The sequence below is a fragment of the Rhipicephalus microplus genome, chromosome 6 (genome assembly GCF_043290135.1).
Source record: "Rhipicephalus microplus isolate Deutch F79 chromosome 6, USDA_Rmic, whole genome shotgun sequence".
Classification (NCBI taxonomy): domain Eukaryota; kingdom Metazoa; phylum Arthropoda; class Arachnida; order Ixodida; family Ixodidae; genus Rhipicephalus; species Rhipicephalus microplus.
This window is the reverse complement of record NC_134705.1, coordinates 105,891,386-105,904,895: the sequence shown is the minus strand read 5'-3', so window position 1 is coordinate 105,904,895 and position 13,510 is coordinate 105,891,386. Positions and strand designations below refer to the sequence as shown.

Sequence of the window (13,510 nt, the reverse complement as noted above, 5' to 3'; positions counted from 1 at the left end):
ACAGATGATGGAGTTTTTGAATTTAATCTTACGCCACTAAGCTTGTGTAACTCTCCGGACATCTTTAACGTTTCATGGACACCATCCTGTGATGTTTATAACGGAAGATGTGCATATGCCCTTGCGATGAGGCCATCTTATTTAGTCGCACCTTTGACGAGCAGGACACGCGCTTCAATTCTGCAGTTACCTGCCTACAAAAGGCTTCTCTTGTGCTTAACTCCAACAAGCGTCATTTCGGGTAACGCCAAGCTTTGGTGGTTGGGCATCTTGTGAACAAAGGAGGCGTCTGGCCCGACCTCAAAGTCTTTCAAAGCATTTCAGCCACCTCAGTCCATCAAAGAACTTAGCCACTTTCTGGGGCTATGCTCCTACTTCAGGCGATTGATTCTTTGCTTCACTCACGTGGCTTATCCTTTGACAAGCTTTTTGCAAAAAAACGCCCCATTCCATTTGAAGCTGAAGTGTGCTGCTTCCTTTGCACAACTAAAGTTTCTGCTAACGTTGGCAGCCCATCCTCCGAAACTTAGATTCATCAGTGTCAACAGAGGTCTACACAGATGTGAGTGGTGTAGGTATTGGCAGTGTTATTCTTCAGCGTATCACCAATAAAACATGTAATCACCTCTGCGAGCTGTTCGTTAAGCCAACCTGAACGGGACTACATGGTTCTTGAAAAGGAAGGTCTCACCATTATTGTCGCCGTGCTGCCGTTCTAGTCGTACTTGTGTGGGCGTGAGTTTGCTATCATCACCGACCATCACTTCCTATGCTGGCTCGTCAATCTTTGTGATTTGTCGGGATGTCTGGCACGATGAGCATTACGTTTAGAAGAGTACAGCTTCATGGTCTCCTACAAGATCGGCCGAAGGCATGCTGATGCCGATTGACTTTCTGGGATGCCTCTTCGTGCAAGAAAATATCGAGCTTACAATATTGATCATTTATATGCAACCGTACATTGGAATTTCCAAGTATCACAGCGTTTGCAAAAGACCAGCATAAAGATCCAAGTTTAGAGTCACATATCTCTGTTGCAGAGCCAACGGCGTGTATTTTTGTGTTCAAAAAGGGTTGCTCTACAGGCAGAATTTCGCTGGCACAGTCGCAGAGTTTATTCTCGTAGTGCCAGAAGACCTTTGCTCTTCAATTTTGTCCGGCTTGGCACGTTTACCCCACTACAGTTTACCTATAAATAATGCTTACATTCCATCGTGCTAACAATTTTTTACTGCCTGCATACGCCCAAAAAAGCAGACGTATGTAGGCAGCTGTGCTCAATGCCAAAGCTACAAGAGACGTACAGTTACACCAGTCGGTTGCCTAAAGCATGCGGTTGCACGCAGCTCATATTTTGAACAAGTAGGCATACACTTGATGGTAGCGTTCCTACGTTCATAGAAAGAGAACCATTGGTATGCGCCGTCTACCTGACTCGGCTTTGCACAACGGTGGCGCTACCCTCTTGAACAAAAACAGAAGTATCAAAAATTGCAGTGCATTCCAGCACATTCAACTTGGTCCCCCTAACGTGATCATTAGGGGCAGTGACCGCCAGTTGAGAGCTGATACTGTTGACGAGCTCTTTGGACATTTCACGGCCTATCACCCTCATACCGATGGCTTGACTGATTGTACAAACAGAACCCTCGTGATATACATGTACGTTATCCATGATATCCACATCCACGATACCCATGTACGTTAGTTCAGGCCAAAAAAAATTGGGATGATGTGCTAACGTTCTTGAGGTATGCATATAATACCACGAAGATTGGGACCATTGAATACAGCTCGTTTTTTCTTTTAACGCTTGTCAACCTCAATAAATTTAAGCACTATCTTTCTTTCCATCAGCCACAACGACGCTTGAATCGTGGCAACGCTGTGCCGCGCGGAGAAATCGCGGCGCCTCGCCCGAATACGTGCGCTGGCACCAGAGGAGCACGATAAATTTCGGTAAGACAGCCGACACCATTAGGTAACCTACAATGCTCGTGAACAAACGTTGTTATGGACTCCGGTGATGAAACATGCACTCTGTCAAAAATTGCTCGCTGACCATGTTGAACTATTTGTCGTGATTGAACGTTTCAGTGAGCGGAATCATAGGTATACACTGTTCACTGCCCATGGAAGACGGTGAATCAGGACCAAAGTCACAATTATAACACGCTTAAGTCTTTTTTTCTTAGTGACGTTCTAGCTAACTTTTCACCCAGTGGGCTTCGGCTGCAAGCGGAGAATTTTTAGCCGGTATAATCATTAGGGTGAACGAGCAGCGACAACAGCAGCGGAGCTTTAGAAAGAGAAGAACGACAAGCAGTGCTGGCCGAAACTCACCGTCCAGCTCATTCTAAAAAAAACATTTCTGATAAACCCCGTACCAAGATCCTTTGGTTTTGTTTGGCAATGTTTTCCTCCTTTTGTGTAACGGTATATGCCCAAAATTTGCACACACCGTAACAAATAGATTGTTATTCGCACTTGTAACGCCTTCTCTCACGCCCTACCTCAGTTATCAATGAATTTCCTGGCACAGTGGTTTAGTACTTGCGTTAGAGTAAACTACTTGCCTGAACCGGACGGTGAATGGAATCTCCGAGATCTCTGGCGTGCTCAGCCTGCAAAAAGGGTAGTGATACAGTAAGGAATTATTATTGCATGAAAGCATATACCAACCTATTTCAATAAAACGCACAAGTAATTTTTCAGTTCACATCTTTTCCGGTCCAGATTCTTTTGTTACGTTAAAAGCAGTTTTGGAATTTGCACCTTAATAAGATATAATCTCTAAGCGTAATCAACAAAACAGTTTTTTTTTTCTTACACTGGTGAGTGTTTATTGAATGATTTTTTGTGTTGTGTTAGCGCTGTGATCGAAATTTTCGCGAAATGGGATCACCCCTGCCTTGCCAACATTGTGTTTATTATACTTCATTATCACGTCTTCTCAGTACCAATTAGTATTTACTGTTCTGTTTTTTGCACTGAGGAGACATTCACGCATGTAATGTTGCAGTCGGAAAAAATATTTGGGTTTCGGTCCTAAATTCTTTTGTTTTTTTTTCACTTTACAAAGAGAACTGTCCTGCTTAAAGTTTCCGTTTTGCCACTATTTGATGAATGTATCTGTGTTTTGTCTAGTCATCATCATCATCATCATCATCATTACCATCATCATCATCCTAATCAGCCTGACTACGTCCACTACAGAAAAAAGGCCTCTCCCATGTTCCGCCAGCCAACTCGGTCCTGTGCTTGCTACTGCCAATTTACTCGCAAAAACTACTCAATCTAGTCTGCCCGCCAAACCGTCTGTGTCCCACTAACCCACTTGCCTTCTCTAGGAATCCCTTATTGAGCAGCGTTTATCCTGCCTACGTGCTACACACCCTGCCCACGTCTATTTTCTTTTCTTGATTTGAACTATATTATCCATAACCCCGGTTTTTTCTCTAATCCACTCTGCTCTCTTCTTGTTTTTTAAGCTTACACCTACCATTTTACTTTTGTTTTGTTGCTCACTGCGTCGTCCTCAATTTAGACTGAACCCTCTTTGTAAATCTCCAGGTTTCTGCTCCATAACTTCTTCTTGAGGGACAGTGGCAATCCACCTGTCATGATTTGAGAGTGCTTGCCAAATGTGCTCCACCCTATTCTAAATATTTTAGTTACTTCAGTGTCGTGGTTCGGCTCCGCGGTTATTACCTGCTCTAAAGAGACTTATTATTTAACAACTTTAGGTGCACTATTAGCTATCTCGAAGCACTGTAGTAGGCAGCGATGGTGTAGTGGTTAGAAGAACAGCCTTGCATGCAAGAGGTACATGGTTCGATCCCGGTGGTGCGCAGTTGCCAACCGTATTAAGAAATGTCCGCGTGGTGATGGAACTGCATTACGAGGACTTGGGTGCGGCCTGACTGGTGACCACCGCCGTTAACGCATTCCCTCGCCCCAGAAGGATTGGCTAGCGTGGTGCACTACCTTTCCACTACTTTCCACATGCGTATGTCAGTTTTATCTTGTAAAGCAGCCCAAATACTTGGCTAGCATGTGCAAGCGATGGCTTTTCTCAGCATCAGCGCCATGCCATGAAGCCAAGTCCTATAGATGGTGAAGCTACGCGAATTCCCGAAAAGCGTGCTCAGCTGGGGTCGTCTTCTACTAGGATATTTTTCTAGAGACGTCTTCATGAATGACAGCAGTCATATACTCATCTACGCCATGAAGGTGTTTATATAAACAGCAAAACGCTATGGGACAAAAAAGAAGCATGCGTCAGAAGCCCCTAGAAATCCTACAATTCAATATAGTGATTATTATTGTTATTTTTTATTTTTCCTGCTATAACAATAATTATTAGTATGTTAGCTTAACTACTATTCTCGATTACCTAACATTTTTTCAGGCATCCCCCCTTTTTATTGAAAAATGGGACTGCTTCGCAATTGATGGCTAGTCCCCTGTGTTGAGATGAGCCACCCTTTTTGGGTCCAACCAATCAACGAATTAATCTCTAACATCTTCACGTAAACATAGTTGTTAGCTTGAAGGCTCCACGCGGTAGAGGTGTTGCACTGCTCCTTGTATTTTCGTATCGACAGTCGTTCTAAAAAGACAAAAACGAACGTGATCGTCACGGCTTGCAAATATCTCTCCCATTATGGTAAGATATCATTACAGCTCAGAAGATTTGTCGTTGACACTAAGTATCACGTCTCCTACATTTACATCACAACAATGTGCCCATTACCGTTGTAATGGCAGCTGTGAAACATTTCTTGCACCATGCCACTTCCAGAGGCCATCGAGGTACGCTTTTCTTCACCTACAACGCAATTGTTTTGGCTAAAGTAGGCTTCGTTTCAGTGATCTTCTTGCCCGAATTGAGACCGACCTTTCGCCGATGAGGAAATGAGTTCGTGTGAGTGAGAGTACCTCCGTTTTACTCAATATTGTTGTCAGCGGATGAAAATTTGCCACGAATTCAACGTCTGTCAACAACGTTTTTAATTCATCATAACTCAAGTAAGATGTATTCAAGGCCTTTCGTGGCGCTGTTTTACTGTACACATCAACGGTTCTCGGAAACCAACCCACCTTGGTGCGCGTTCGGCTATAGACAACCGTTTAAATTTATTGTGCCTGAACTACTAAAGAACGAGTTTCTCCCGGACCAACTCCCACAATCGTTTTTCGTTTTTTTACACAGGTTAACATTAATCTATTTACGAGAGTACAAGAAAGATGCAACAAAACAAATTTGATGGTTTGAACTTTTGACAAACTCCTGCAATGCGTGAACAATCTTCCAGTCGCTGTGGCCTAGAGACAAAGCCCAGAAAGAAAGCACATTTTGAGCATTTAAATCTATTCACAGAAGGTGGCAAACGGCACCTAAAGTGTTTCCAAGTAAGGCAGAGAATCTATTACAATAAATGAGGTATTGTTTACTTGACTCATTTACTCCACAAACAGGACAATGAGGGGAGGCTGCCAGACCAGCTCTGAGTATATATAAATTTAGCTGTGAATTTCGACAGCGCAGTCTAGTGTTTGGAACTTCTGTTCCTCACGTTTGACATATTTTACTATTCGAATGGTATAACAAGTGCTTAAATTCTGGTGTGGCTTTTAGTGAATGTGTAGAAAATCCCTCTTAAAGCAGTTTTATTCTTAATCTAGCGCCTATTAAGAATTTTGATGCCGGTAAGACCCTAATGAAAAGCCCATTCAGAGATGATTTTGCCAGCACATCTGTCATTTCATTCATATAAATGCCCTTATGTCCTGAAACCCAGTCCAATTCGATCAGATGGAGATGCGGAGAACTAAAGCTTCGAAAGCACTCTGAGCATGCGAGTTCTCATCTGAAGTAAGGGAGGCACATACTGATAGTGAATCCTTTAAAATTACTGCGAACCTTACTGAAGCAGTTATTTTAGGGAGAGTTAAAAGTATCGCAAGAAATTCTGCTTCAAATAGGGGCACAGAATCTTGAAGGCGAAGTGAAAAGGACCAGTCTAGGGCAGGAGAAAAATTACCAATTAAAGTAAGGAAAGCAACTAGTGTGTTGGCTCTTCATCTTATTTTACATAAAAGAACAAAATGTTTTGATATAGTAGACCATGTCAAGCCATAATTTTGCTGCACTGTTGTCTGTGTTGTTGTGCGCCGAGTTTCTTTCTTGTCGTCCAGTGTTCAACGATTCTATGTCTACCTAATTAGGAACACACAATAGTACCAAGAACATTTTGCAATCACCGTGTTTTCTAGTTTATAATTTAAGTTGTGAGCCATTAAGGAGATATATTGTATTGTGGCGACAATTGAGTATGATACAGATAACACAAAGAGAGCACACTTGCGCAATGTGCACTTTTCATGCATATTTACTGGAGTGCCAGAGGGGGAACCCTGAAATTACAGAGGGATGAAAACAAAAAACGAATAATGCACACCAGGACGAACTCCCCACTGAAACCTCGATCAAGGAAAAGTTTCTTTACCGGCAGTTTTAATTGCGAATTAACTGATAATATACAAAGAGACACTGTGCGTAGAAACAAACAATCGTGCAAGGGACATTCTGCACTCACTGTCTTTTCTGTTGTGCTGAGTGTAAAGTTTCAATTGTGTGCCATTTAGGAGGTATACCGTTTTGTGATGATGATCGAGTGTGATATAAATAACACAAGAATATCACACTTGTGAAATTGGGCACTTTTTGTGCATACTTACTGGAGCTCCAGAAGGCGAACCCTGAAAGTGAAAAATAATAAATATAAACAACAAATAAAGTACACCAGGACATACTCTCTAATAAAGCCAGTTGAAAAAAAAAATATTAAACTGCAGTTTGAAATATGAATGAACCTATAGTATGCAAACAGACACTGAGCGTTAGCAGCCTCTGTTTGGTGGCGTACTGTATACGATAAGACGGTTTAACATTCATGAGTGAATGACATGAAAACTTTGTTATATCTATCACGGTGAATTGGTGTCTTCGTGAAAAGAAACGACGTTATCGATTCGCACTTCTTTCGAAATCTCTGCCGCAATTTTTCAGCTGCTCATTTGCGCTTAAATCCTCAACCTGAACAAAACTTTTGTGCTGAAGTAAAACTAAATATGAACTTTTATTTTGGAAGTTCTTTCCTAATGTGAAGTCTTTCACGTTTACACATAACTTGTGCAAGCAGTTCAGTCCAGATCATATTCATAATCTACAATCCTACTAATGGCCCCACCTTATTGAATTATTGTTTACAACTTCCGCATCTCACAATTACCTGCATGTTTTCTCCGCTGTCTCCCATCCAGAAAGTAAAATGCTCTTCCACCCTGCGTCACCTTTTTCTTTCTCGAACACAGTCATTTAAAATACATTGGGTGGGCTGACATGTTTTTCTATGAAGTTCGAGTCCATCAAAATATTTAAATAATAAAAATAATATTAACAGGTCAATTATTTTTCATGAAGAAGTTTAAAAAGCCTGCCAAGTCAGGTATACGAAATTTGGAAATGTAGCGGAGGGGTTCAGAAAGAAGAAAAATCTGAGACTCAGAAAGATTTGCTCTTTTATTTCAAAAAACATTTTGACAAGTTTGAAGTATCGCACACCAACAGCTTTAGTGAATCGATGAATAATGATAATAAAAAAATAAAACAATTGAGCAACAAAGTTACAAGCTCTAATTCGACGCAGTTTCATTGAAAGTGAAATCACAAACACAAACTAAGTTTAGCAAAAATTTCAACATCAAAGTTCAGAGAATTGGATGTGTACAAGAAACTCCGACATACGCTTTTTTTTTTCTGAGAAAAAAACTGGACAATAATTCTTGAAGTTCGAAAATATCGGAAGGCACTAAATATTGGTTAATAAATAGAAAAGTGCTGAACAAATCTTCATATGCAAGTGGTTTGGTGCTGTGAGATTTTTTCGTTCCAAAGAGAAGCTGGGAATAAATGACTGAGTAAATGGTCGTGCAAATTGTGAGGTAATTATTACCTTGCAGGGATGACCTGCTGGAGTTTAACGTTGCGATAAGTCTTGAATGCACGAACACATATGCACAAAGGAGCACAAGTACATAAATAGAGAACACCTGCGTTTATACGTATTAGAAAATTGAAGCCCGTTGTTATAGACCAACGCCTACTTTGCAAAATTTTTAACCCACTGCGGTGTTCAATTGGTTACGGTGCTCGGCTACTGATTCAATATTGGCAGGTTTCACCAAGGCCGCGACAGTCATTTTTTAGTAAAGACAAAATGCTAAAGTCTTGTCTTTTGAGCGATAACCAATTCTGAGGTCATATATTTGGAGTCATGGGTATAATGGAAGGCTCTGAAGCACTTGCATTTTTTACAAAATGCATTCTGCATGAAATAGTGCAATGGTGAATGAACGTCATAAAGTTCTGGCATTAAGGTATTTCATAACTGACTTGCACAACCACTTCGTCGAGGGCGTGGTAGTCGGTCTGCAGTTATTTGAAAGTTCTGGGACCATGTCTAGTGATGATAACTACACAGCAGGAAAAAAGCGCTTCAGAACAGCAGTTCCAGAACAGAAACAATTGCTTCAGGTACCATATATTTGGGCGCTGCGTCACTTTTGGGCAGGACTGAGCACAAAGTACTCCGGAATACAGATATCAAAATACATTGACTTCAAGTATAAATTACATGAATTAAACACAATTGTTTGGACGTAAAAGCATAATATAAAAATACCTTCGGAAAAGTATTCGGAGAGTGGTTCTTGCCTTGAGAGTCAATGACTTCGTTAGGCAGTAGACGAGTGTATTTGCTCCTCAATTTTACCGTCAGTGACGGTAATAATTTACCACAAGTGCCTGTTCTTAGACGTGGTGAATTTTTCACCACTGCCACCCTGTCACCGACCTAGGTAGATCATCGTTGCTTATAATAAAAGAAGTGCCTCACTTCCCCTTGAAGAGACATCAGCTCACTTCTGCAAAAAATGTTACGCGTTAGCTGAGTGCTGTACTGTACCACGACAAAGCCAATACATCTCAAAACGTCTTTCACTAATTTGAAAAGAAGAAATTTTGCAAATGTAGTTTATCCAAGGAAAACATATACTTAAGATGGTGTCGCATTACTCAGATATCATACTACTGCCAATCCCTGCTGTTGAGCGTGGCCTCTTCAGTGTGCTGGAAAGAACTGGGCTGAATACCTACACCACGGTCACACAAGAAATGGTGTTTGTCTTATAGACTGAGTGAATTGGGAAAGGATCAAGCAGGTGCGTCATGTCGCCAAACGGGAAAAAATGTAAAGAGTTTGAAATCCAACATGTTTCATTTCATTCATTTCAACGCCGCAAAATTGATCTCTCACGCTAGCATTCAACGTGCGCAACAACTGAAGCACAATTTATTCGTCCTCACCCACAGGTGACGGCTTGTCATAAGTTTATTTCTTCTCTTGCTCTAACATGGATGAGGTATAAGCTATTGATTCTCCAAACAGCGGCTCCTTGCTACATTCTAGAATGTTGTCGAATTGATCTGCTTGCTGCTGATCACTGTTCTCATCAGTGCGTCTGTATTACAGATTTCAAGTTTTGTGAGCATGAGTTGTAGTCGTTCTATACATGTGCACGTATTACGATACGGAATTTTTTGTTCAACTTTTTATGCATCTGGTTTTGAAAGCGAAGCATTTCTTAGTGAACTTCGGCGACTTTCAGAGTATCTATCTATCTATCTATCTATCTATCTATCTATCTATCTATCTATCTATCTATCTATCTATCTATCTATCTATCTATCTATCTATCTATCTATCTATCTATCTATCTATCTATGTATGTATGTATGTATCTATCTATCTATCTATCTATCTATCTATCTATCTATCTATCTATCTATCTATCTATCTATCTATCTATCTATCTATCTACCTATCTATCTATCTATCTATCTATCTATTTATCTATCTATCTATCTATCTATCTGTCGATCTATCTATCTATATATGTATCTATCTCCCTATCTATCTATCTATCTATCTATCTATCCGCCTATGACTTTTAGCTGTCCTTGCCGTTTTGATAATGGTATCAATACCAAACTTTGTATGGCACAACATGGCTGTATGACCAGCATAGGTGACAAGTCATAACATAAAAATTATGACTTGTATGTCATGATGTCAGGGCTTAGATTTCATGCTCTTGCTGTTCTTGCGGTGGTTGTGTTCACGCAAGATGTTGCAAAACTGGTATGGTGTGATAAGACTACTTGATGAATACAAGCGACAGACCCTGACATAAAAATCATGTCATTCGTGTCATGTAACAACATGACTAGAAGCTACACTCATGATGCGCTCGCAGCCGTTCGGTAGCATCCTATATACCAAATTCGGTATTATGGGGCATGTATGGTTGACGAAGGTATATGACTGGTGCAAACATGATAATATTAGTACGCGTGCCATGTAAGAACATGACAACATACCACGCTCATGATGCGCTCACGGCCTTTGGCTACCTCCAAATATACCAAATTTATTATCACGTGGCGTGAATAGATAACGTGGCGTGGTAGATAACGTGAATAGATATCACGTGGCGTGAATAGATAACGTAATAGATAACTGACTCGTCCAAACATAATAATCATGATATGCGTGTCAAGTAAAGCATGACTACATGCTACGCTCATAGCGAGCTCGCAGCCGTTTCATTATTTCTACGCATACCAAACTTGGTATTACGTGACGTGAATGGATGACGAAAAGAAATGACATCCAAACAAGATATTCATGATATGTGTGTCATGTGAAACATGGATACAGGCTACGCTAATAGCGCACTGACGCTCGTTTTGCAAGCTCAACATATATGAAAGCTGGTATTGCATGTCCTGAACAGACGACAAAGGTAAATGACACATACCAACATGATAATCATGACATGCGTGTAATGTAAAACGTATCTGCATGCTAGGCTGATAGCACGCTCACGGCTGTTTCGCTAGCTCGAGATATACCAAATTTGTTATAAGGTGACGTGAATGGATGACGAAGGTGACTAACACGCCTAACCTCCATAATCACGACAAGAAAGTTATTTACGACATATTCAGCGCTGCCTCTTAACGTTTTTCTGATTTCGAAGTGACATATGAACCTTTCTTTTTCGTGCTTCGCATATCATCAATTCCTACTGTACGAGAGATCTGCCAACTTTATTATCACTATTTTGCGCCAGGGTACTCCAATACTTTAAGAGCGGACTTCCATCACTAAAGTGACGTAAAAATACGCAAGATTACAAGGAAAAGAATAAAAAGTGTGGTCAATGGGAGTGAAGCCCATGACTTCTCGGTCCGCGCTAACAGTTTCCAGGCACGCTTTTTACTGCGCCATGGTCACATTTTTCTTACAATGAACCCATCGAAAATTCAAGGAATGCCCACGCAGTGGATAGTGAGGAGTAAGGCGAAGCGTACGTCCCTCCGTCCATGCGTCTGTCTGTCTCTCCATCCAGCCGTCTGAGATTACGTCTGCCTGCCCGTCCGTCCGTCCTTCTGCCTGGCTGTCTGTGTGTATGACAGACATCCGGGCAGACAGATAGACGCTTCAACACCCCACTCATCATCATTCACTCGGCGGATATGCTGTGAATTTTTTATTATAACAATCCTATCTATCCCTTCAGTCGTCAACTTTACAAAAACCACAAGCCCCGCCGCGTTGGTCTAGTGGATAAGGTACTCGGCTGCTGACCCGCAGGGCGCGGGTTCGAATCCCGGCTGCGGCGGCTGCATTTCCGATGGAGGCGGAAATGTTGTAGGCCCGTGTGCTCAGATTTGGGTGCACGTTAAAGAACCCCAGGTGGTCAAAATTTCCGGAGCCCTCGACTACGGCGTCTCTCATAATCATATCGTGGTTTTGGGACGTTAAACCCCACAATCAATCAAATCAATCAACCACAAACGCCATCTATTGAAAAACTGTTAACACTAACCAGAAGTCGCTGCTATTACAGCATGCTATTATGAGGAAACGACCTACACCCTGAAGAGTATCGCCTTCAAATATGCGCGTTATATAACTACTGCAGTCCTCATAGCATTATTGGTAAAGTGCCATAATAGACCATGACTGTGGCATTCACAATTAGTTCCTTCAATGCGTTGTTTGTAAGCGTCCGTCTCATAAGGCGTATTTCGTATGTGCAGATATCAACCCAAGCGTCGGTGTCGCTCATATATCGTTCCAGAGCTCCGCAACCTATAGAGCAACACCCCTAATTCGTTTGAATGTACCAATTTCGCGTTCGCCACTTACTCTCGACTACAGATAAATCATTGCCGGCCATCAGATAATAAGTTACGTGCATTGCATTTCCTCTGGTTTCACACTTACCTATGACCGCAATAGTGTACTTTCATTATTATTTACGGATGTTAGTCGTTAGTTGTGGAGCTATTTGGCTAAGTGTTAACACGGATGGAACCACGTTCAGAGGTTTTATAGCTTTCAAACACAAATAGACTTTTCGCAAGGCATCTTATATCAATGCAAATATAAAACCATTTCTCCAAGGACACGTTTTTCTTTTGTGTTTTACTGATTCCTAAAGCGAAGGGATGAAGAAATGTTTTTCAGTTGAAGATAAGGTAACTGCTCATATCGTGTTTTCAATGCGCAAGTTTCGCAAACGTGTTAAAAGAAGGTCCTTTTCTATATAAGGAACAAAGAAACACAAATGAAAAACTGTCTTTTCCTCCCCCCCCCAAAAAAAGACTCAATTGAATGTTCTCAATATGTTCGCACAAGAATATTTTTAGCAGCGCAGTCGATGTTCAATAGTGGCAAGAAGTTTGCTTGATTCAGTGGTATTGTTGTCATTTTTCGTCTCCACACAATAAAATATCTACAAATAAAAATATTTAGGCGTACCCCAAAGAAACTCAGCCCTGGTAATTTGTATGGTCATATAGGTATACTTACTTTTCCGTTAGGACACGTAGACTTTTCCACTAACATTCCCAGCCATATTGCGGTTAAATTAATAACAAGAAAGCGAAGTTTAGTGCCCATATTTAGGCCCAAAGAGCCTGCTAAGAGAGCAAAATAAAAGGTCCTAATGCAAAACTGGCTGATCGAAGTTAGCAGGAACTAGCAAGGAATGTCACTCAGGCATCTTTTTATCTTGTGCAGTCTAACAGGCTAGAATGCAGCAGCTGAGACCGACCCTTCTGCTTTCCAATAAATTACCACTCTCTCCAATTTACGCATGGCAATAGCTTCCTGATCAGTTATGCGGATTACTCACTACGTAAATGATGGTTGTATACGCTCTCTAAATAGTGCTTTGAATATTTTCTTCTTTTCAGTGAATAAGCGGCTCCACTCAGCGCAAATGTCCTGACGCTCAATAATTAATTCCAGATCTGTTCATGAACCATGCTTTTGAACATTCGAATACCTTGCAGATAGATGTGCGTTGG

The 13,510-nt window shown here is 41.1% G+C and overlaps 1 protein-coding gene across 5 annotated transcripts in view; it reads right to left on the bottom strand.

The window, feature by feature from the left end:
• Positions 1-13,229, bottom strand: part of LOC142765408 (uncharacterized) — a 228,458-nt gene extending 215,229 nt beyond the window's left edge. For all 5 annotated transcript variants that reach the window (XM_075866375.1, XM_075866377.1, XM_075866376.1 and 2 more), the window contains exons 1-3: positions 13,011-13,229; positions 6,745-6,765; positions 2,577-2,624 (exon numbers count right to left, since the gene is read on the bottom strand). In XM_075866375.1, the coding sequence (XP_075722490.1) occupies positions 2,577-2,624; positions 6,745-6,765; positions 13,011-13,100 (159 nt within the window). In that variant the 5' untranslated portion in view covers positions 13,101-13,229. The remainder of the gene's footprint in view (positions 1-2,576; positions 2,625-6,744; positions 6,766-13,010) is intronic.
• Between the last annotated feature and the right edge of the window lie 281 nt (positions 13,230-13,510).